The 20,473-nt window shown below is 42.6% G+C and overlaps 1 protein-coding gene across 1 annotated transcript in view; it reads left to right on the top strand.

Annotated features, from left to right (window-relative positions):
• Positions 1-20,473, top strand: part of LOC122558377 (fibroblast growth factor receptor-like 1) — a 301,131-nt gene that overhangs the window by 270,631 nt on the left and 10,027 nt on the right. The window contains exon 5 of the mRNA XM_087991210.1: positions 3,073-3,426. Within this exon, the coding sequence (XP_087847336.1) occupies positions 3,073-3,426 (354 nt within the window). The remainder of the gene's footprint in view (positions 1-3,072; positions 3,427-20,473) is intronic.

The raw sequence follows: 20,473 nt of genomic DNA, 5'->3' as shown, positions 1-20,473 counted from the left end.
GCTTCCAGGAGCAAGTTGTACCTCCGTAAATGCTGCTGTAACTGATTAACGTAGTACAGACCCAGGATTCAAGTTAAATTCTTCTGAATTGTAGGGATTTTAGCCTTTAGCTACCAGGAAGCTCACAAGGCTCTACTCCATCACAATTGATTATTTGAAATTAGTTTGAAAACATATGAAGTGCATTCAGTTTGAATAAGAATGTGAACAGGCAGCTCCCCCATATGGCTCGCTTGGAGGTGCAAAACTATGTCTGGTGTGAACCATACAGACTGGGAATATGCAGTTCCCATTCTGTGTTTCAATTAGTCCAGTCTCTCCTTGTAGTTAATATACTCCAATCCAGGCAACATCCTGGTAAACCTCTCTTCTGCACCATCTTCAAAGTCTCCACATCCTTCCTATAGCGCAGCGACTAGAACTGCACACAGTACTCCAATTATGGGCCTGACCAAAGTCTTGTACAATTGCATTGAGGATGTATTGGGAGCAGAGGACCCTCCTGACCAGGTAAGTAGGGTTTTGGGGCACAGGGATCAGTCGGGAGGTGGAAGAGGTGATTGTTAAACAAAGAAATAAGTGTTATGGCAGGGGTTGGTCATTGCCAGTGGAGACTGCATTGTGGGCTACAAGAGGATACCTCCCTCTGTCTGTAGGGAAGTCAGCAGAGTTTATTATGTCTTTTTTAAAAAACTTTCTATTTATTTTATTTTTCCCCCATGTGGCAGAGTCTGCCTGTGACTGGCAAAACACCAGCTGCATTAGACATTCAAATGGCCCAGTTGGCCCAATACAAAGATGCGCTGATTAGGTGACTTGGCCATGCTAAATTGCCCATAATGTTCAAGGATGTGTAGGTTAGGTGCATTAGTCAGTGGTAAATATAAGGTAGAGGAATGGGTCTGGGTGGGTTACTCGTCGGAGGGTCAGTGTCGACTTGTTGAGCCGAAGGACCTGTTTCCACACTGTAGGGATTCTAATTCTAATTCTAACGTTGGTCTCCAGGCAGGAAGGTTGTGTGCCTTCCCCTCCCCTGGTAAAATGTCATGGCGGCAGGAAGACAAGAGGCAGGCCAACCCAGTGATTTCCCTCGCTGTTTCCCAGGCCTCTTCGCCTCCTGGTTGATTCAGGATTGGGGGATGCTGGTATGTTTGTGTGTGGATTTGGGTGAAGCTTGACAATACTTTCCACAATCCCATCAGTTACTGCTGCTCAACAATGATATATAGAAAACGGCTCCTTTAGTGAGGTAGACAATGATGATTGTTGATATCCATAGATGATAATAATCAGCACAAACCTCCCAGAGAACAAAATAATTAAGATTTATCCCCGTGCTGAGGCTTGTTGTATATGTTCTGAGCTACCCACTCTCAAGGCAATCCTACAGGCAAACATGATTTCAGAATCTGGGAGCTAATTAGGCTTTTGTTAGAAAAACAACCTGAAGTTACAGTTACCTCACTGCCAGCTGGGAATCATGGTAGTTTGTTCATGAACAAAATTGAACAGTGCGGGCCTCAGGTTGGTTCTTCTTTTGTCCAAATGTTGAAACCGTGTGGAATTTAATGTCACTGGGGAGAAACTCAGGTTTTTCTCAGTGTAACCAGGATTTCTGTAAGGGCTTTGAAATATAATTTAAAAAAACTGTTTCATGCAAACAGCTGAATTCCAACAGAGCCTTGTTTTAAAGAAGTTGGATTCCTCAATTATGCAAATCTGCACTTTGATTATGGATTGGCCTAAGAGCCCAGAAGGTTTAACATAAATATTTAAAATAACTATTTTGCTTGAAAAGATTTCCAGGAGGTTTACTTTTCTCAGGAATCATGCAGTTAGAAATGATAGTGGGGTGCCTTTTGAGTGCTTCTAGCATTAGCTCCCTTCTTTGTATGTTCTTTTCGGTTCATATTGTCAGAGTTAACCCACTCTGCAACTGCAAATGATGGATTCAGACAATCCCTCATTCCTCTCTTTCTCTCAAACAGCCCATTAACAGTAAATGTTCAAGCCTTGCTCTTGAAGTTTAATTTCAACCGTCCAATTGCTGCTAACAACCCATAAAATCAATGAGGCCTTGCAATTCTCTGATATGACAGAGATAGCTGTATGTCTGCCAAGCTGGTAATTGGTTCATCAATGTCGGTAAAACCATGTCAGTAAAAGCATTCCAGCAAATACATTGACAAAGCAAAAGAAAATTGTAATGAATTGATTGTTTTTCTCTCCATCACCTAAATTAGTAGTTGAGGTGGCAGAATCCTTTCTAAACAAGCATTTGAAAGGCACTTACCTCCATCCACTTACCTCCATTCTTTTGCCTCTTTTATTTATTGACTTTGTACTCTTGACTTTCCAGGAGTTTTATTGTTTGGATATTTGGATTGTATTCTTGACTTTACTCATTTTCTTTTTGTTTGAAGGTGAAATACTCCAGTCCTGACCAATTTTAATGATCCTCTGAATGATTTCTGAAACCTTGCCCCTCAGTATTACTGAGAGTGGAGAGAAGTTGGTTCATTTTCAGACCCTATTGCCCCAGTGCACATTCCTCAATGCTCTGCCTTGAGACAAGGTTCAACTTCTGAGACAATCGATGCAGGATATTACATTTCTTTTTGGATTCTTCTCAAAGTGGAAGTGAAAATGCATCGTTAATATTCATTCCCTTTAGGAATCATTACTGTAGTTAATACTGTGTGCCTGCTTGTGAAAGTATTCCAATACAGGGGATGTAGTGTAATAGGCTGTGTCTGGTTTTAATGATTCCATTTGTAATAATGAGGTGCATTATTATCAAGACTTAACAAAATTCTTTTTTACCAAAATGAAATGCATGTCTACTTTTGGTGTCACATCTAATGAACCATGTCATATAGTCCTCAGCTGTATCCTGGTTTGTGCTTCAACTAGGATAATTATGCTATAAGATTTCATAGCAAAAGTCTATGTCACGTTTGTAGGGAAATACTGCTGCATTTTTTAAAGGCTGCACCATACGTGTAATTGTGCAGTAAGGTTTTCTGCAGTCAGTAAACGTTAACAATGGATCATTTGGCTTACCATTTGCAGAGACCACCAGGTCCAAACCCATTCTAACTGGAACCCACCCTGTAAACACCACTGTCGATTATGGAGGTACCACCTCTTTTCAGTGCAAGGTCCGCAGTGACGTTAAGCCTGTGATTCAGTGGCTGAAGAGAGTAGAGTACGGCAGCGAGAACAAGTACAACTCCACCATTGATGTTGGCGGACAGAAGTTTGTGGTGCTGCCAACGGGAGAGGTCTGGTCCAGACCTGATGGCTCTTACTTAAACAAACTGATGATCTCCCGAGCAAAAGAGGAGGATGCTGGGATGTACATCTGCTTGGGCGCCAACACCATGGGATACAGCTTCCGGAGTGCCTTCCTTACTGTGCTACCAGGTAGGCAGGCTCCTAATTCTCTCAGTAATGGCCTACTGGAAATAATGTCTATGCTCTTTCTAGATTTCAGCAGTGCATTTTGGCCTTGGATGCCTGAGATTTGAAGCTTTTGAAGTGTGGAAATCTGAGAATGGCCGGTTCCCTTTGGTACACTAAGATCCGTAGACCAACATGAGGCCTGAAAAATCTCTCTCTGTTGCTAACGGCCAACACCCCCCCCCCATGCCGTCACACAGTATTAACAAAGTTACATGCAAACAAGTCCTGCTGGAATGTGTCTGATTGCCTCAAGTAATCATTCTGACTTTATGTTTAGTTTGGGAAATCTAGGTGAAGTGCAACGATTGAAAATTACGGTATCAAAAACCCACACACATGATATGGTAGGAAAATCAGAAATTGCTGGAAAAAAAACTCAGCAGGTCTGGCAGGAGGGAAAGCAAAGTTAATGTTTTGGGACCAGTGACCCTTCTTCAGAATTGCTAGGCCTGCTGAGTTTTACTAGCAATTGCTGATTTTGTTTCTGATTTTCAGCATCCGCAGTTCTTTGTTTTTTTTTTGATGAATGATACGGTAGTGATTATGTGATGAGTGGGGTGGGTTTTAAAGTTTGCCAAATATAGTGGTGGGTGCTGAGATACTGAGGATCCTCTCAATTTTGAAGGACTAAGAAAGAATGAATTATAGTAGGCGATTCTGCAATGAGCCTGGATTTAATGTGGCGAGTTCTTTGGAGGATTGAGAATCTCTTCTATGCGGTGGTTAATTTGAATCTAATATTTTAAAGCTGAAGAGTAGTGAGCATTCAGTTAGTTAGGCTTATCGTTTTGTGTGATAAAGGAATTAAAATGGGGACTGCCTTTAGGACTGTAGCAGCAGTTGACATAAACGTTTACAAGGTGTTTCAGCAACACGTCAATTATATGGGATGTTGGGGAAACATGCTTAGACTGCCTCCTCTACTTATTTCCCTCCCAGTAGGTGCATGATCCAACAATAGTGAGATGAACCAATTAACTGCACTGAATTTACATGGGCTCTCTTGGCTAACTGCTGAGTGAGAGAGAAGACCCAGCATAAACCTGACCTTGTTTGGATATATTTGGCAGGCATTGACTAAATGCCAAGCATTCCTCAGGGGGAGAGAAGAGGCATAACGCCTGGCTGACAAATTTGCAGGGTCGTCATTCTGTTACCTAGCAATCAAGCCAAAAATTTAAGGACATCAGATTTCCCGATTTTTCTTTTCAGCTCAGACCCAATTGGCAGGTAGGGGACATGGGGAACAGCATTGACTGCCCACTTGTATATCAAAGTTAGCACTGGAGTTCAATAATTAGTGTAGATCCTAATTTAAAGAGCCTGTTTTGGGTGGGAATTTTGGGTGCTCATCTAAAGCAGTCTGAATTAGGCTCATCAATAGGTCTCAAAGATGCCCACCAGGTTACCCATTTGTTTCCAATTGGTTAGTAATCTTCCCTCAGTGGTTGGTTTTCAGTGTTTTTTTCTCTCTCTCAACCAGTGACCATAACAGAACAGAGAGAAAATATGTTTTTTTCTTTTCAATGTATTATGTATTAATATATTTATATGTATTAGGGATGGGTTTCAAAGTAGTATACCGCTCTGCCTTTTCACAATGAAGAATGACCTTTTAACCCATCCAGGTCACTCTGGATGAATGGCCTATCCTGTTTGGATACTCTGTTAAAAAGAAAATCTGGCTGATGGAATATAATGTGGGCAAATGTGAAGTTGTTCACGTCAGCAGGCAGAATAAGAAAGCAGAGAAAACCCGAAGAACTGCGGATGCTGGAAAGCAGAAACAAAAAACAGAAATTGCTGGAAAAACTCAGCAGGTCTGGCAGCATCTGTGCAGAGAAATCTGAGTGAACGTTTTGGGCTTAGTAACCTTTCTCCAGTACTGAGAGCTCTTCCACTCTGATTTTTCTCCACAGATGCTGCCAGACCTGCAGCGTTTTTCCAGCAATTTCAGTTTTTGTTCATTTAAAAAATGCAGTGTGTTACTTAAAAGGAGAATGACTGCAGGATTCTGAAGTGAATTACAAAACCATTAGCATGCAGGTACAGCAAGTAATTAAGTGGTTAATGGAATGCTATTCTTTATTACAAGCGAAATTGCACATTAATGTCATGCATTAGTTACACAGAGCATTGGTGAGACCACATCATTGGTACTGTGTGCAGTTTTGATCTTATGTAAGAAATAATGTAAATGAATTGGAGATAGTTGAGAGGAGGCTTATTAGATTGATAACTGGAATGGGTGGATATTTTATGAATTAGGATTGGACAGGCTGGACTTGAGTTTACAGTATCACAAGTATATAATGGTGTTGATAAGGCAGACATGTATGGGTGAGTCCAGAACAAGTGGGCGCTGTTTTTAAAATTGGCGATCACCCTTTTAAAATAGATCAGGATCATTCTTATCTTTTGAGGGCTGTGGGAATTGGGAATTTGCTGTCTCAGAATGTGGTGGCGGTGGGGTGAATCACTAAGATTTTTAAAGGAGAGATGGATTCTCGATGGGAAAGGAAAACATAGATTCTCTGGTAGAGGGGAATGTGGGATTTGGAACACAAGCAGATACCATTCTTTGAATGGCAGAACAGGCCTAAGGGGCTGAAAGGCCCACTTCTCATTTGCATTTTGGTTACCCACCCCTGATGACTGCCTCAGCCTTAGTTGTCTGGGGAGGAAGAACCAGCTGGGGCAGCCCTGAGCTGTGCCACAGGAGCAGAGGGCAAGTGTGCGAGGAAGATAGTGACAGAGGAGATCTCAGAGGATGGGGGTGGGATTGCACTGTCAAAAGGAGCCAGGGATTAAACTAACCTGCTGGAATGTTCCCTCCCTCTCCCCTGACCACCTCCCACTGCCCAGAAATGGCAGCCCTTAAGGGTTAGTCAGGAGTAGGAATGGATGGTGCTGCCCAGGCCTTGCCCTCCTCTTTGTAAAATCCCTGCCAGAACTGGGTGGGTAAGTTAGCTGCAGGAAGGGCACTTGCATTATTTTACCTTCCATACTGTTGCTGAACTGAAAATTAAAATATGGCCTAGTGTTTCAGGTTAATGAATAAGTTATCGTCAGAATTGTTCTGATGAAAAGCCTGAAATGTGAAACCTGTTTCTCCCCTTTTGTTTTCTATCTTCCCTCCAGATTTCCAGTATTTTGCTTTTGTAAGAGTGTAGAGGCAAGCTTAACCTTTCTGGAGAGGGAGGGGGGGGGGGGGGGGAGGAAACTGGTGTAAAACCAGCAATATTGATTTATCCCTCCTGGTTTTAATTTCCAGTGAATACATTTTTGTTAAGAGTCTGAAAAGAGTTGTTTAGTTCTGTAACTGCCAACACTGTGCGGAGATCCAAAGTGCTCGCTCTTAACAGTGGGCACTATAGATGAAAAAAAATTAATTTTTCCCTTTACCTTGATGAACAGGAAACTCCACTTCAGAGTAAATTGTGCTGAGCAAACAGGGCCAAGCTGGTTTGTTTTCAAAGGTTTAGGATACTGTAGAAAGTAATTTGTCACTGTACTTAGGACACGTTTGGGCTGCTTTGATGCTGGAAGCAATAGATCTACGTAATTACCGCATGAAAAGCTTCATGCTTTGAGAAATTATTTTGCAAAGAAGCATAATGGAAGGATTTAGTGCATGAACACTATGATGATTTTCGACCAGAATTTTACACAAATGTTTCGGTGGAATTGGTGCCAACATCTGTACTACCCAATGCAAAGAGCTGAAATGAGATTAATGATGTTGATTATATGTGAAACTGACAATGTGGAGTACAGTTTGTGCCTACACATGGTAGGATGTTATATTTGACTGTACGTAAGTTGAATGTTTACAGTGGAGAACATCCAGGAAAAAGGATTGCTGGTTCATTTTTCTCTAATAGCAGTCATCAGTGTTGAGGTAAAATCTTGCACAAGTCTCCCACATTAATCCAACTGCTTGGAAAGCTAAACTGTGTGAGGTATTTGCAGAAAACAAATTGCTAGATCTTAGCAAAATCATAATCGCGTGACCTTAATCTTTTGACCAGAATGCTTGCATTGTTGAAAAATAGTGTTAGGCATCCCAGCAGAGACAACATTGCTTATCTTTTTTTGGAACTATAGTAGAATTGGAAATTTAGGCAGATTGATCTTTCTTTTTTTCGGGCATTGTTGAAGGCTTGGGCGTTCAGGTTCTTCAGAATATGAGTGTTACTCAGAATCTTTAAGAACAATGAAGTGCATTGAAATGGTTTTACAATATAAGGTAACTTTTCAGCAATATTTATTTGAGGTACCCAAACACGTTACCTCATCCTTTTTAGTTTCAGCTGTGGCTCAGTGAAGTGTGGGAGCATAGGACATCTGAGCAGGATTAGTCCATTTGACATTTCCAATCTGCTCCACCATTCAAAAATGGAGGAAGACACACAACAGGAAACTACAGGCCTGATAGTTCAACATCTGTCAGAGGAAAAAATAGTCAAGATATTAAGAATGACATTATAGCAGGACTTTCGAATAACTGCAAGGTAATCAGGTAGAATCAACATGATTTTGTGAAAGGGAAATCATGTTTGACCAAAGTATTAGAGATTTTGTTTGCGGAGGTAACACATGCTGTGAATCAAGGGTAAAATGGTGGAAATGCTGTACTTGGATTTCCCAAAGGCATTTAATAAGGCGCTGCGTCAAAGGATATTGTGGAAAATAATAGCTCATGGTGTAAGAAGCAGAAGATTGGCAAGGAAAGAAGATTAGCTGGCTAACAGACAGCAGGCATAATTGGGTCATTTTCAGATTGGCAAGATGTGAAGCATAGTGTGCCCTGAGGGATCTGTTCTAGGATCTCAACTGTTTATATAGATAATAAATGATTTAAGAGGACAGAACAGTATGATTGCAAAATTTGCTGATTACACCAACATAAGGGAGAAGGTAAGTTGTGAAGAGGGAGCAACGAGATATGAAAAGCTATAGGCTAATTGAATGGACAAAGATATGGCAAATGGAGTATAATGTGGGAAAATATGAAATTGTCCATTTTGGCAGGAAGCTTAAAAAATAAGCTTATTATCTAAATGGCGAGCAATTGCAGAGCATTGAGATGGAGAGATTTGGATTTCCTCATGTATGAGTCACAAAAAGCACAGCGAGTAATTCGGAAAGTGAATAGAATCTTATCATTTTATTGAGAGGGGAATCGGTCAGTTTTGATCAGCGCACCACTTGTCTTAGAGTCATTTTTCCCTTTATTCTTGCTAATTCAAAAGGTTAGGTGAATGAACTATGAAAAAGATTTGAAGCTTAAATTTTACATTTCAGAAGGGGTAGTCATCAGAAATTACAAAGTGGTAAACAGGCAAGACCAAGTTACTACTCTGTCAAAAAGGTAGGAGCAAAAGGCATACATGGAGATTAATGCCAAGCTAATTTAGAACAGGCAGAGGCCAACATATTCTTAACACAACAAGAATATCAAGCATCACCAGTTGTAATGCTCTGCTTCATTTAGTCTTTAATGTAAAATTTACAAGTAGCTACATTTGATGCTTGGGAAAATAAAATGAACTGTTAGTACAGCAAATTTGGGAGTATTAACACTGACCTGAGTTAACTGGTTGTTATCGGTTCTAAACCCTGTAAATATGTAAATACTTTGTAATAGAGGGGTTAACAAGCTGAGACAACAATAGTTGGTTCACGAATTGAAGTTAGCTTCCCTGGTGAGAGAAGAAAGGGCAATGCTTCTAATTTCTCATGCTTTTTGATAAATCTTTTAGTTTGTTGGAAGTACGATGTATTTTGTGGATTGTAGGAATAGGAAATTAGTTAACCATATTTGGATGGGACAGGATTTTGAAAAGGATTCAAACTTGCTGAATTGGTAAAACATGTCAAACCTCCAGTGGAGTGGCAGTAGTCTGAGAGAAGGGGATTAGCATGGTGCTATTTACAATGTGCAGAAGTGAGTTCGACCTGGCATCAGAAACACAATGACCCGCTTACACTGATGATTCAAAGGTAAATTACAAAAATTCTCTTTTTGTTTTGGAGGATGTTTCACATCCTCAGTATGACTCAGTGTGTCACAGCCAAGTAAATATTTTTGAAGTTCAGTCATGGTTACAACAGAGGTAAACACAGGAAGCAATTTTCACACAAGATCCCTCCAGCAGTCAATGAAATAAATCAGTGGTGTGTGAATTTCGTGACATTGGTTGGGTAAGAAAAATGCTAGCCATGACACTGGTGGGATCTACTGTCCTCCTTCAAGTAAAGTTTGGGACATACAGGTTAAGAGCAGGCATTGGTCATTCAGTCCCTTGAGCCTACTCTGTCCTTTAATTAGCTCATGACTAATCTGATGCTAACCTCAGTTCTTTTCCCACCTTGCCAACAATCTATCCACCTTTGCCTTAAAAGTATTCAAAGACTCTGATTCCACTGCCTTCTCAGTGAGAGAGTTTCAAGCTCTCACGATCCTCTGGGAAAATCCTGCCTTATTTCTTTTTATAAAAAGGCAATCCCTTACTTTTTGATCCCCTCATTCCAGATTCTCCCACAAGAGGAAGCATCCTTTCCACACATGCTGTGTGCAAATACCTCAGGATCCTGAATGTTTCAGTCAAGTTGCTTTACTAACCTCTTGCCTTACTAACCTTCAGCCTAGTCTGTCCAGCCTTTCTCCGTCAAAGAGTGTGCTGCTGGAAAAGCACAGCTGGTCAGGCAGCATCTGAGGAGCAGGAGAATCAATGTTTTGAGCATAAACCCTTCATCATTCCTGTTGAAGGCCTTATGCTCGAAACATTGATTCTCCTGCTACTTGGATGCTGCCTGACTGGCTGTGCTTTTCCGACGTCACACTCTTTGACTCCGATCTCTAGCATCTGCTGTCCTTACTTTCTCCTTATTAAACAACTCGTCTATTCCAGGTATTAGTCTGGTACATTTTCTCTGTACTGTTTTCACTGCATTTACATAATCTATAAATTGATTGAGCTGTACTTGGAGCTTCAGGTATGTTTCTGTGAGACTCAAAGAAATCATGATTTTGAGACTCACTATGTCAATAGTAATCCTCCTATCTTAAAGACCAGGCCAGGGGGTCATTTTAATGACTTGACCTAAATCGCTCTGAGTGTTGTTGAGGGGGTCCAGCACTGAAGTATGTGGCACTGGAGAGCCAAGATTGCAGCCCAGGCTGAGCATGCTTTCGGAGATGGGGTTTGGGTGGTGAGGCAGCAAAATCCATGTGCTGACAGCCCACCACCATCTTCCTGCCCATCTCTGAGCTGACCCTCCTAATCGATTGACAGTCTGACGGCCATATTTAAAAAGTTAATTTTAGGTTCATTAGTGAGCTTTTTGACTAGGTTAATATGACTGCCTGCACCATTATACATCTGATGTAGGCAGGATGGTGTAGGTTGCTTTTTGTGGCTCAGATGAGAAAGGAAAGGAAGGAAAAGAGACTTTGTTGTTGTGGGTGGGATATCCTTTGTGCACGGGGCCACAAGGATCAACCCCTCTTTCTCCTCCACCCCCTAACTAGCTTCCCATTCCAACTCCACCCCCACCTCCACCCCCTGTACCTCAGCCCACCCCAACTTGCTACTCGTAGGAAGTCCCATTTATGACCGATCCAGATTTTCCTGGTAAGGGAAAAGGACAGCATGATTCCCGCAGCCATGAAATCTGAACCAGTCTTGAACATTGGATGGGTCCTTTTTTGTTTTATCCCTACAATGTGGAAACAGGCCATTAGGCCCAACATGTCCACACCGACCCTCCAAAGAGTAACCCACCCTGACCCGTTCCCCTACCCTATTACTCTACATTTACCTTGACGAATGCACCTAACCTACACATCCCTAAACTCTATGGGCAGTTTAGCATGGCCAATTCACCTAACCTGTATATCTTTGGATTGTGGGTGGAAACCGGAGCACCTGGAGGAAATCCACACAGACACAGGGAGAATGTGCAAACTCCACACAGACAATCACCTGAGGTGGGAATTGAACCTGGGCCCCAGGTGCTGTGAGGCAGCAGTGCCGCCTTAATCCACTTATGGGTGTAATCAATTAATGGAGTAGACCGAAGCCCTATTCAAGGCTGCAATAATCTGAATTATTAAAATGCCTAACTCTAAAATTAAAAATATTACTTCTGTCTAACAGATTTTTGTTTTTACTTAAAGAGACCCTCTGTTGCATTGCTGTGACAGTGCATTGGGAAACGTGTGGCATCTGGTAATGGAGTTTAGTTGAAGCTGTTTAGTTTGACTGTTCTCCAAGGATTATTTTGTCACCAAGTCTTTGGCAGAGTTTCAGAAGCTACAGTTATCACAATAGGGGGTTCTGAGTTCAGTTTGTTGGACAACCTAAAGACTATTAAATGATTAGCTGTGGTGATGTGAGATCCAAATAGAAATGCTTATTCTTTTTGAAGAGATTAACCACTTGAGACTTAACAGTTTGGAATGGATTTTATGAATGGGAGTTATTTTCCACCCACTCTCTCAATCATAGATTGTTAGCGTTTCCTTTTCATTCCTGCATGGCTCCTGAGGTATGTCCAGGGTGGATAGAAAGTGAATGGTTGTGGAGGTGGTAAGGGGGTGGGGAGGGGTAGGTTTGGGTGGGGGGAGGACAGGATGGTTCCATAGGGATGTGTGTGGGCAGAGGCTAGAATTAGCATAAGAGGTCATGGGGGTAAGTGGATATCAGAGTTAGAAAGTGGAACAGCGATAACCAACTGAGACAAAGTCACAGAACTAGGAGACCCATTCTCTCCAATCCATCTTGGCACTGACCCACAACCGTAGCTGTCCACATTGTGTCTTGGGACTCACCTCCCAAGTGAGATTTGTGTGTTTCAGGGTACTCTTTACCAAGTTGGTCCGGTGACATATGTGTCTGTGGCTACCTTTACTGTACCTTTTTTCCAACTTTCCATCAATGGGGAATGCAGATTAGAATGTCTAAGTGAGGCACAAAGGAGGGAACCTGAATTAAGAATGTTTGTGAGGAATACAAGGTATGGGACGAGAGAGGATTTTGCTGAGAATTTGCAAATTTTACTATTTCCCACAGCAGTTGTTGTTTTATGAAAAATAACCTCTTTGTCTTTTAGTGTAAGTTATTTCAGTCAGTTCCATTCCTCTTTAGCTTTGGCAGGTTCCTAGCCTATGAAATTCCTTACTCCCTTGTTGCAAGAGAAATGAATCAGTGAAAGTTGGGGAGCCTTAACATTAAATTGACTTGTTGGCACTTCCCTTAATGTGAAACCTTACAGCTATAAGCATGTGGTTTATACTCCTTATAACACTTCAAAGTGTGAGTTCACCTCTTATCTGGGTGCAAACTACCAGGTGATATGTTGGCTGTGCCGACCATATTTTGTCATGGCCATAATCAGCAGCAATTTTTAATCTTCTGTAAGAAGGTAGTTTTAAAAAAAAGATTAAATGCTCTGTTTAATCTGCTTCACTGACATTCTGGCTGCACATAAACTTGTGTCCAATCTTTTTGATGTGGAATATTAAAATGGTAATTCCTAAAATGTGCACAACCTTATTATGTCGATGAAGCATCCCGATAGAATGCAAACCACAAACACAGACGCCCAACATGCACGCACACGTGCACACGTGCACACACACACACACACGCACACGCACGCATGCATACACTCAAAACACATACATACACGTGTGGATGGACACACACATGCACACCCCAATTTATTTTATTCGATGTTAACAAGGAGTAGGAATTTCCCTCTGTTATAATGTTCCTAAATCTGTTCCTAAAAACCAAGGACTTTTCAGCTAAAGCTCCAAGTCATTTTCTTTTATAGATGAGGCCAATGGAAAATATTAAAGTGTGGTTTGAATGTGTTTTTTTTTACTCTCTACTTTTTCATGAGACAATCTCCTGGATCTGAGTGGCTTGCTACGCTATTTCAGAGGGCAGTTGAGTCAATCACTTTGCTGTGGATTAGAATCACATGTAGAGACCAGGTAAAGATGGCAGTGGTCCTTCCCTAAAGGCCATGAGTGGATCAGCTGGGTTTTAACAGCAATCAATCATTACTGAGTTAAAAAATCACACAACACCAAGTTATACTCCAACAGGCTTATTTGGAAGTACAAGCTTTTGGAGCACTGCTCCTTCTAGTAGGGCAGCATCACAGGACACCGAGATTATAACTATCTGACAAAGAAATGGTGCTCCAAAAGCTAGTGCTTCCAAATAAACCTGTTGAACTATCACCTGGTGTTATGTGATTTTTAACTTTATCCATCCCAGTCCATCACTGGCACCTCCACATCATGGCTACCATTACTGAGACTAGTTTTAGATTTTAATTCCACTAGCTGGCATGGTGGGGATTTGAACCACTGGTCCCCAGAACATTAGCCTGGGCTTCTGGATCACCAATTCAGAGATTCAGTCACCTTTTGGGGAGGTAAAGATACCTTTTCTCATTGGTCGCCATAGTAGCTGTGTAACAAACCTTATGCCCACTCTTTTTAAAGGCATTTCCAGTGGTGAGCTTTGTGTTGTGACTGGACAAGAAGTCTGGTAAGGCCTACCTTTGCAGTGCTGCATCTCTATGCAATTGTTGATCAGACAGGAGAGTTTCTTTCTTGGCCAGTTGAATCACTGCTTGTTAAATGCACAACTAACCACACTAATATTAATCTTTCTACCTTACCAAACTTACCAAGTAAGCTAAATGTCAAGAATTTCGATATCGACATCAGACTGATTATTTGGTGACTTCACCTTGCTCTCAACAACATCGAGAGGCATGTTCCATGGACACCAGCCACATGTTCCCCATGTCCTGACCTATGAGTCCTCATGGCCCATCTCCAATCTATTTACAGTGCTCTTCTGCACTTCAATACTGCGGCTTGGGTTCACCAGCTACTAGCATTGTATTGCTTTGCTCTCAGGGCCTCACACCCAGCTCATGGAATGGACCAGGCCTCATTTCTGAGTTTCACTTTTTGTCATAGCTCTAACGAGCTCTCAGCCTACCTGACTACTCACTGCGTACAGTGCCGTTTTACTGTTTATTGCAGACACAAAACCAGGAAACTTGTTATGGTTGTCAGCAGTCTTCAGGCTTATCAAGAGGGATAGCCTTCACCTAGGGGCTTCCAACACAGTAAGTTCAGCACAACCTCCAATACCAGTCCACGGACATGGTCATTCAACCATTTGGAGCGTTTGCAGTTGGGAAAAGGGATAAGGTGCTGACTGTCAGGGAGCCCACCATTTATAGAGTTACAGTGTCATACAGCACAGAAACAAACCATTTGGTCCAACCAGTCCGTGCCAAACATAACCCCAAACTAACCTAGTCCCACCTGCCAGCTCCTGGCCCATATCCCCCCAAATCTTTCCTATTCATGTACTTATCCAAATATCTTTTAAATGTTGCAATTGTGCCCCACATCCACCACTTCCTCAGGAAGTTCATTCCACATGCGAACCACCTTTATCTTGTGCCATATTGTGAGCACTATTCCTTTTGGAATGGGATGGAGACAGATATAAGAGATGAAAGCAGGGGATTAATTTTGATTCAGGTAGGAAGCTGTTCTGAGTGAGTGAGTGAGTAGGCAGCATAGACAGTATGCAGGGTTAATGGTGTTGGCAGTTGGGGGTCGGTGAGAGTGAGTGAAGGAAGATGTTGCAGCCAGTACTGAGAGTGTTGGAGCATGGGCCATGGGGGGAGCTGGCTACAGTAGCAGAAATCACTTGAGGTTGTGTTCTACAGCACAGAGAAAGATCCTTCGGCCCAGTCAAAAGTGACCACCTAACTATTCTCATCCCATTTTCCAGCACTTGGCCCATAACTTTGAATAACTTCAGTTAAAAATCACACAACACCAGGTTATAGACCAACAGGTTTATCTGGAAGCACTAGCTCTTGGAGCACCACCTGATGAAGGAGCAGAGCTCCAAAAGCTGGTACTTCCAAATAAACCTGTTGGACTATAAACTGGTGTTGTGTGATTTTCAACTTTGTCCACCCCAGTCCAGCACTGGCACCTCCACATCTTGAATACCTTGGCATTTCAAGTGCACATCTAAACGTTATGAGGGTTTCTACCTGTACCTCACAGGCTGAGAGTTTCAGATTCCCACCACCCTTTGGGTTAAAGCTTTCCATGCGTCTCCTCTAAACCTTACAACCAATGTGGGACCTGAACCCACAGCTCTTAAGATTGACTCTCCTGTTCTATTGACTGAGCAAGCCTGCATCCTGCCAGCTGATATCGAAGAGGAGATGGTGCTGCTGACTTCAGCAGAGTGGAGAATGGAAAGGGTACAGAAGAGATTTATTGCAACAATACCAAAGCTAAGAGGCTTTAATCATGTGCAGGCCTTACTCTCTGAGTTACATGTGGTGTCACTCTCTGCACAGCATCAGTCAAGGGATGCCTCCTATTCAGAAGGCTTTCCTCTTCCTCTTTATACATCGATTGGATTTGACAGTTGTGAAAGGGAGAAGTGTTAGCTTTTGGTGAACAAACAGTGAGTCATCTCTGTAAACTTACAATGTTCCAATCTGTCATTGATCTCTTTGGGGATGAATTTTTAAGAGTTCAGACTGGAGGGTTGATAGTTAAGGTCTGCGTATCCTCCAGGCTTATGCAGCAATTTTGTTCTTTTATTGATTCATGGGATGAGGGTGTCACTTGCTACGCTAACGTTCATTACCCAGAGGGCAGTTAAGGGCCACTCACATTGCTGTGGGTTTGGAGTCACATGTAGGCCAGACCAGGTAAGATGGCAGATTTCCTTCTCTAAAGGACATTAGTGAACCCGATGGGATTTTCCTGACAATCCGCAATGGATTCATGATCATTATTGGATTCTTTCTTTCCACAGAATTGTTGAATTCGCACTCCCTCCATCTGCCATGGCCTGCTTCTAACCTGGGTCCACAGAACATTAGATGCAAAAACAGAAATTGCTGGAAAAGCTCAGCAGGTCTGGCAGCATCTGTGGAGAGAAATCAGAGTTAATGCTGAAACTTTAACTCTGATTTTTCTCCACAGATGCTGCCAGACCTGCTGAGCTTTTCCAGTGATTTCTGTTTTTGCCTCTGATTTACAGCATCTACAGTTCTTGCGGTTTCTTCAGGATCTGGACCAGATGGGTCAATGGGCTGAGAAGTGGCAGATGGAGTTTAATTCAGATAAATGCGAGGTGCTGCATTTTGGGAAAGCAAATCTTAGCAGGACTTATACACTTAATGGTAAGGTCCTAGGGAGTGTTGCTGAACAAAGAGACCTTGGAGTGCAGGTTCATAGCTCATTGAAAGTGGAGTCACAGGTAGATAGGATAGTGAAGGAAGGCGTTTGGTATGCTTTTCTTTATTGGTCAGAGTACTGAGTACAGGAGTTGGGAGGTCATGTTGCGGCTGCACAGGACATTGATTAGGCCACTGTTGGAATATTGCAAGCAATTCCGGTCTCCTTCCTATCGGAAAGATGTTGTGAAACTTGAAAGGGTTCAGAAAAGATTTACAAGGATGTTGCCAGGGTTGGAGGATTTGAGCTATAGGGAGAGGCTAAACAGGCTGGGGCCGTTTTCCCTGGAGCATCGGAGGCTGTTATAGTGCTTTACAAAATGATGAGGGGCATGGATAGGGTAAATAGGCAAAGTCTTTTCCCTGGGGTCGGGGAGTCCAGAACTAGAAGGCATAGGTTTAGGGTGAGAGGAGAAAGATATAAAAGAGACCTAAGGGGCAACGTTTTCACACAGAGGGTGGTACGTGTATGGAATGAGCTGCCAGGGGATGTGGTGGAGGTTGGTACAATTGCAACATTTCAGAGGCATTTGGATGGGCATATGAATAGGAAGGGTTTGAAGGGATATGGGCTGGGTGCTGGCAGGTGGAACTAGATTGGGTTGGGATATCTGGTCGACCTGGACGGGTTGGACTGAAGGGTCTGTTTCCATGCTGTACATCTCTAAGACTCTATGACTATGAGAACATTACCTGGGTCTCTGGATTGATAGTCTAGTGATAATGCCACTAGGCCTCCCCTAATCTGTAATGAGGGTGGTGCAGAGGTTTCCCTGAAACATGGCTATATCACAGGAATGAGTTCAGTCATCTCAATTTCTAGCACTCTCCTCCAATCACAGTGGCCCTTTGCAGTGCTTCCCCATCACCTGTCAATGCCATTCTCTGCACTTGCTACTTGCCTAACTTCCCAACCCATGGCTGCTACCTTCGAGATATCATCATTCCTTCAGTGTCACTGGGTCAAAATCCTGAAATGCCATCCCTAATGGCCTTGTGGATTTATTTATAGAAGACAGACTGCAGTATGTCAAGAGATGAGAGCACATGATGAACCCTGGCCCTTTTTCTGTGACTGTTGCCTGTTAGAATGTCAAGCCTTGTCCTGTGTCAAAGGTGAGAGTATCAGTGCTAGAGCAGTGAGGGGTTTTGGGAATGCACCTGGTGGGCTAGAATATTATCACCAATGTGAGGAGCTGAAGCATGTCATAGCCCTTTTGGTGGGGAGATAGTCTTCATACTTTACCACCTCTGCCCACTCTTTCCAGGCTAGTACCTGTAAAATCTCTTGGTACTGGCAGATGGAAGACGCCCTCTTCCTGTCAGCCTCCTGCAATGAAACCTGGGTGAGGGCTATGTGGGATGAATAGTTTCTCCTGTATCTTCCATTGTCCTCAGAGATCGTTGATTTTAACCAAAATACATTGTGACTGTAAGGGGTGCAGGCAGCATTTAAGTCATGAGGTGCCAATCGCCAGGGACAGGCAGCTCCCCCCTCTTATTTTCACGAAGGAGGCTGGTGGAAGAGCATGAAACTGGGCTCAAGCTCAGGCCTACATGCGATTTCACTGGAAGCAACTTCTACACTGGAAATCTCGATGTGATTACAATAGCGGGAACAGAACCTATCATTGGGTTCAAGGGGGATGTGAATAAATATTTGAAGAACACAGTAGCTGGAGAGTTTTGGGACATGGGACTGGATATCAATGGATAGTGCTGTCAGAGAGCTGGCACCGGTATGACTAACTGACTTGTCTCCTTTTGCATTCCTTGATTCCTATGTCAACATAGTCACTTGTTGGATACTTTCTCAGCAATCCTAATAGTGTGCTGGTTCTCTCCCACAGATGCCAATTATACTCTTTCGCCCTGGAATAACTCTGTCTCCTTTGCCAATTTCTCAAATGTGGGCAATGGCATTAGGCCCAGCACTCACCCTGATATCTCCAATGCCAGCAGTGATCCGTCAGGTGGTTCAGATGGCACAACGGAAGTGCCAGCAACAAGACACAGTGTGCAGTCTCGTAGATCCAGGATTCAGTCATCTTTAGAAACAAAGGGGACACACCTCACAGAATCAGTGGACCAACATGAAGAGTCTTATGCTATTATCCACACTGGCCTGCCTAAGTTGATTGGTAGTTTCACAGATACTCTTTACAAGCTAGCTGACAGATACACTTATGTACAAAAGTTCAACACTGCATTAGACAGTGTCTTGAGCATATTGCCCCAGTGATGAGTGACTAACAAGGCAATAAATCATCCCAGTTGGCCATGCCAGCTACATGGGCAGAGTAATGTGACCCATGGAGCCAGTCTGGACATGACCCCTTGCAGACGGGCCACACCTCAGTAATCCTTCCCAATGTCAGAACACTGATTCAATAGCAGAGATATTCATCCATTAACACCATCAATCAACTATCTCAATGTCCAGAAAAAAACAATCCTGACATACAATGTTTGCACCTCAGCACATAAATTAGAAAGCACTTGGAGATTTTCTGGGCCCTGTGACAGAATAAAGATTTCTTTAACTTGATTTCTCTTTGTCCAGTGTTTTCTTTTAAACTCTTGTCTAAATTTCACAATCACACAGCGACAGGTTACCGACCAGTAGAGGGTTAATCTGCCCACAATGTGATTAGCCTCAAGAGGAAAGTCTTAAGGTTGTTTAGGAATACACTGTGTTCCCCAAACACTTTGAAAAGTACTGAAAACTCACCTTGAATAATTCATCACCCTTATGACAGAGAAGAAGAACCTGCAGTCATGTTGCGTCTCTAGGTAGCTGCTGTGATTTGATTGATGGCACGGTTGCCTTTTAAATTGGATGGGTTCGGGTCCCACTTCAGGCTGAGACTCCATGTCTGTGCTATCCTTTTGGATGAGATTTTAGGCCATATACCCATCTAGTCTGAGGTGGAGGTACAGGAAGATATCACTGACATCTCACTTGTTGATACTCCACTCCCACCTTAAATTCTAACTCCCTTTAATACTGAAGCACGATAGCACTGTGCCTACCTGCTGCAGGATTCACTGCTGTAACTCACCATGGCTCATCTGACAGGACCTTCCTAACCCCAACTTATATCTTCGAGAAGGACAAAGGCAATTTCCCCTACAAGCCTCACAAGACTCTAACTTCTAAATAGATTACTGTTCCTTCACATTTGCTGGGTCAAAATCCTGAAATTCTCTTCTGAACAATACAGTGAGTGCCTCTATACTGCATGAACTGCAGTAGATCAAGAAATCAACTCACTGTCACCTTTTCCAGGGCTATTAGGGATGGACAATAAATGCTGACCTAGCCAGTGATGCCAGCATCCTATGAACAAATAACATAATGGCAGATCCTTTATTCTTTACTCATTGATGCAAATAAGGTTCTACCAATGTTTATTTTGTTTGCATCATAGATTGAAGAACGGTATAGCACAGATCATGCTATGAAATGGGCCTGAAACTGATGGCTGCCTGCTCTACCTCATATTGTGGAGCGAGAGGTGTGCTCCTTCCACCCGTATAACCTTAGAAGAGACACATACAGCAAATTTCCACTCTACCTTTTTGATAGGGCGAAGATCAAGGGTGATCACAAAGGCCCAATAGATTAAAGAAGGTTACCTAAGCCCCCTCAGAAATTAATTATCTTGTCCATTAGATTTCTGAA

This window comes from Chiloscyllium plagiosum, unplaced genomic scaffold, assembly GCF_037043375.1.
Source record: "Chiloscyllium plagiosum isolate Xiang-an unplaced genomic scaffold, Cpla_swu_hap1 HiC_scaffold_1, whole genome shotgun sequence".
NCBI classification, from domain to species: Eukaryota; Metazoa; Chordata; class Chondrichthyes; order Orectolobiformes; family Hemiscylliidae; genus Chiloscyllium; species Chiloscyllium plagiosum.
This window is presented reverse-complemented; position numbering and strand designations above follow the sequence as displayed.